Source organism: Cryptomeria japonica, chromosome 10 (genome assembly GCF_030272615.1).
Source record: "Cryptomeria japonica chromosome 10, Sugi_1.0, whole genome shotgun sequence".
In the NCBI taxonomy this organism is placed as follows: domain Eukaryota; kingdom Viridiplantae; phylum Streptophyta; class Pinopsida; order Cupressales; family Cupressaceae; genus Cryptomeria; species Cryptomeria japonica.
This window is the reverse complement of record NC_081414.1, coordinates 372,436,738-372,441,076: the sequence shown is the minus strand read 5'-3', so window position 1 is coordinate 372,441,076 and position 4,339 is coordinate 372,436,738. Positions and strand designations below refer to the sequence as shown.

The window sequence follows — 4,339 nt, the reverse complement described above, 5'->3', positions numbered from 1 at the left end:
ATCTCCGGGTCCTGCTCCAATAGGGGGACCGATCCGATTAGCTCCAAAATCAATTACAAGTGTTACAAGATATTCCCTTCAAGCGCAATGGCAACATTATTCTCCAATGTGCAAGAATAATGAACAAATCTTCAAGCTCATAATCTCCTTCTCATCACCTGGTTCCCTACAAAGGCTTTTTACCTCCTTTTTATACACAAATTTAGCCAAAATTAGGCTAAAACAAATAACTACAAAAATAATCTTCTCCCCTAACAATAAACTACGAATAAATCCCTTTACCATTTTAGGGGTTCAATCAATCTTCATATTTTAGGGGTTTGTTTTTGCCAAGACCCCTATTTACATAAGGATTGGCTGATGAAGATTGTTTAAATAAAGTGATTTCTGCAATTAACTCCAAGGCCCTTAATGGTGCATCGGTTGTAGCCTATTTTGGGCCATGTGGGGTCACAGGCTCAACCCCCACGCGGGCCACACCCTAGTTTTGTCCCCATCCGCATTGCATAAAACAAACTTTACCGCTTAAAACAGTAAATAGGACATGTGGCATAGCAGTGGAAGTGTCGACTTGTAAGGAGGAGGTTACGGGATCAAAACCCATGGATAGCAATTTTGACAAACAGTTTGAAATGATCCAATTTCAACATGCCATGTGTCAACCACTGATTGGTTGAGCTGATTTTTGGAGCATTGAAGATACTTAAATTTTAAGTGAAAAATATCCCTTGGATCAGGCCTCCCCACTAGAGAGCTTTTGGACCTCCGAAAGCTTGATTACTTAGAAAGTAGGTGAGGGTATAGTTCCCTCACTTTACCAATCTCCATCCATTTTGCCTTACCAGGATGCATTCCTTTTCGTCCCACTTTAAGGTACTCAACACCACCTCTTTTTGAAGATCTGATGTTTCTGTCTAGGATGACATCCTCTAGAAGCTTTGACATATACTCAGGTGCAAGGTCATCAATTGAAGGAACTTGAATATTAGCCTCTTCATCGAATATCATTGGAGGCTTGTACAACTTCAGATTTTCTACATTTACAACTGAGTAAATTTGCATATATGGAGGAAGATTAAGGTGAAAGGCATTGGTACCGATCTTTTCCAAGATCTCAAAGGGACCATATCTGATAGGCTTAAGCTCCTTACCTTCACCTTGCATCCTTTCCTTGCTGATATGTAACCAAACACGGTCACCAACCTGAAAATGATGATCTATGCGATGCTTGTCATGGCAAGCCTTGTATTTTGCTTGGCTCTGCTCCAACTGTGCTTCTACTGCCTGATGGATTGCTTGGAACTTTTGGATGAACTTTAAAGCCCTTTCTGCATCATGGCATCCATCTATAACATCGTCCTTTCCAAAAGCAAAGTCCATTGGTGTCTTTGGCAAATAGCCGAAGCAAGTCTCAAAAGGAGACCTCTTTGTAGAAGAATGTGTTGCATGGTTGTAAGCATGTTGCACATAATGAAGATTCTCATCCCACAACTTAGGATGCTTGCTACAGTAACCTCTAAGCAGATGAACAACTGTCCTGTTGACTACCTCTGTCTATCCGTCAGTCTGTAGATGGAAGGTTGTACTCTTCTTCAGCTTGGTGTCCATGAGTCCCCATAAAGATGTCCAAAATTCCCCTAAGAATCGAGAATCTCGATCCGATACAATAGAAGTAGGTAACCCAAAATGAACCCATACAAATTGGAAGTACATATGAGCTGTTAGTTCAGCAGTGACCTGTTTCTTACAAGGCATTAGAATACACATTTTGCTGAATTGATCAACAACAACATACAAATAATCATGTCCCTTCCTAGACATAGGTAAACCTCCCACAAAGTCCATAGACACACTTTCCCATGGACGGGATGGTACAGGTAATGGTGTGTACAAACCCAATTTCCTGTTACTTGGTTTACTGGTTGCACACATTACACATCCCTTTATATACTTTGTAACAGTTTCTTGCATACGAGGCCAGTAACAATACTTCTGTAATTGAACCAATGTTTTACTTACCCCGAAATGTCCTGCAATCAAAGAGGTATGTGCTTCTCGAATCACCTATGCCTGCTCATCTTTAGGAATAGACAATTTACCCAAGTGGTACAACAAGTTATCCTACACATAGGAATCTTTTTCTTCTACATGTTTACCCTGGATTAAAGTTGCATATATGTCCTTAAAGTTCTCATCATTAGCATATTGTTCCTGAAAACTTTCATGAACCATGGAACTATTTTTAAGGATTATCAAAGCATTCTTAACTAGAGGCCTAGAGAGCATATCTGCTACTTTATTGTGGGCACCCTTCTTATACTTAATGACCAAATGAAATTGTTGAAGAAAACCCATCCACCTAAAATGCCTACTTTGTTGTAGTTTAGACTGTGAGTGCAAATACTGAAGTGGCTGATGATCAGTGTGGATTACAGTTTCTTTGCCCATTAAGTAGTGTTTCCATTTCTTAACACTCTGAACTAAAGCATAAAGTTCCTTATCATAAGTGGGATAGTTACTTACTGCTCCCGAAAAAGTTTTAGAGTGGTAGCAGACTGGTTTACCTCCTTGCATGAGTACAGCTCCCAAGGCAAACCTGCTAGCATATATCTCGATCTCAAATGGTTGATGTAAATCTGGTAAAGCCAGAACTGGTGCGGTGCTCCACTTTTCCTTCAAAGTGTCAAAAGCCTTCTGTTGTGGACCTCCCCACTGAAAAGTTGCCTTCGTACTGGTCAGTGTGTGCAATGATGAAGCAATAAAAGAGAAGTTTGCAATGAACTTCCTCCAGTACTGAACTGCACCTAAAAAACTCCTGACTTCTATGACTGTACTTGGCTTAGGCCATTTTACAATACAATCGACCTTCGCAGGGTCTACTTTTAGTTGACCATTCCCTACGACATAGCCTAGGTACACTAAGGATGTCTTAGCGAACTCGCATTTAGACATTTTTACAAAAAGTTTTTCTTTCCTTAATACATCAAGGATTTTTTTAACATGAATTACATGATCTTCCCAAGACTTGCTGAATACAAGAATATCATCTAGGTAGACTATGACAAAATCATCAATAAAAGGACGAAAGACATCATTCATGACTCTCATGAATGTAGCTAGTGCATTACAAAGCCCGAAGGGCATAACCAACCACTCGTAAAGTCCTTGTTTAGTCTTAAAAGCAGTTTTCCAAATATCATTTTCTGCAATTTGTATCTGATGATATCCACTATGCAAGTCTAACTTAGTGAAATAAATTGCATGTTTCAACTGATCAAGTAAATCATCAATTCTAGGAAGAGGGTACCTATTCTTTACCGTTATCTTGTTCAGAGCCTTGTAGTCGATGCACATTCTCCAAGTCCCATCTTTCTTTGAAACCAACACAATAGGAGAACCGCAAGGAGATGTACTAGGATGAATAACTCCTTTCTCAACCAACTCTTGAACCTTCTTTTTGATCTCTTCATTTTGCAAGACTGATAACCGGTACATGCCAATGTTTGGAAGTGGCACATCCTGCTGCAACTGGATCTCATGCTGTATCTCTCTCTTAGGAGGCAATCCTTTTGGTTCCTGAAACAAGTCATCGTAAGCGGAAACAACTTTGACCATTTCAGCCTTATGTTTAGGATCACATCCTTTAAATGCCTCAAATGTTTCTTCCTCTTTGGCTTTTACAAGCATTAATACAAAGTTCTTACTAGAGTTGACTAACCTTTTCATCTGACCAGCATTAACTAGTGCAAGATTAGTCTTTACCTTATGTGCTCGTACAATGTATTCAACCTTATCTTTAAAAGGATGGTATTTGTTCTCCCCTCTATAGAAGATAGCTTGTCGATCATACAAATAGGGACTCCCAAGTACAAGACCACAAATATCGAAAGGGACTACATCAGCTTCTACCTCATCTACAAAGTTTGCAGTGATAGCAAATCTTATCTTACATTGTTTAGTTACTTGCAATTGTGCATCATTGCAAACCCATCCCAGAGGGTATGGTTTCAGATGAGGTGTTGTGGTCAAGTTAAGCTTTTTAACAATTTCTTCAGATATCAAGTTAACTTGAGAACTCGTATCAAATAATGTATCAAATTTAGTATGTTTGATAACAACCTGAATATGAAATAATTCATTCCTTTGCTTATCATTCTTAGGAGTAGAATCTTTACTTGTACTTGCACTTATATTAGAAGAACTTGTAGTTGATGAGAGAGATCTAACTTTTTCTTTACCTTGGATTCCAGCAACAACGATCTTTGTCTCATCTCCAGAGTCAGATCCAAGATCCTGTTGAACTATAACAACAGTCTTTTGTTTGTCTTTGTTTCCACCA

General features: G+C 39.0%; 1 protein-coding gene across 1 annotated transcript; it reads right to left on the bottom strand.

Moving 5' to 3' along the window:
* Positions 1–777: 777 nt before the first annotated feature.
* On the bottom strand, positions 778–1,380 carry LOC131059324 (uncharacterized). Its single transcript, XM_057992585.2, has one exon. It carries the CDS (start codon positions 1,378–1,380, stop codon positions 778–780), a length of 603 nt encoding a protein of 200 aa, XP_057848568.2.
* Positions 1,381–4,339: the final 2,959 nt, after the last annotated feature.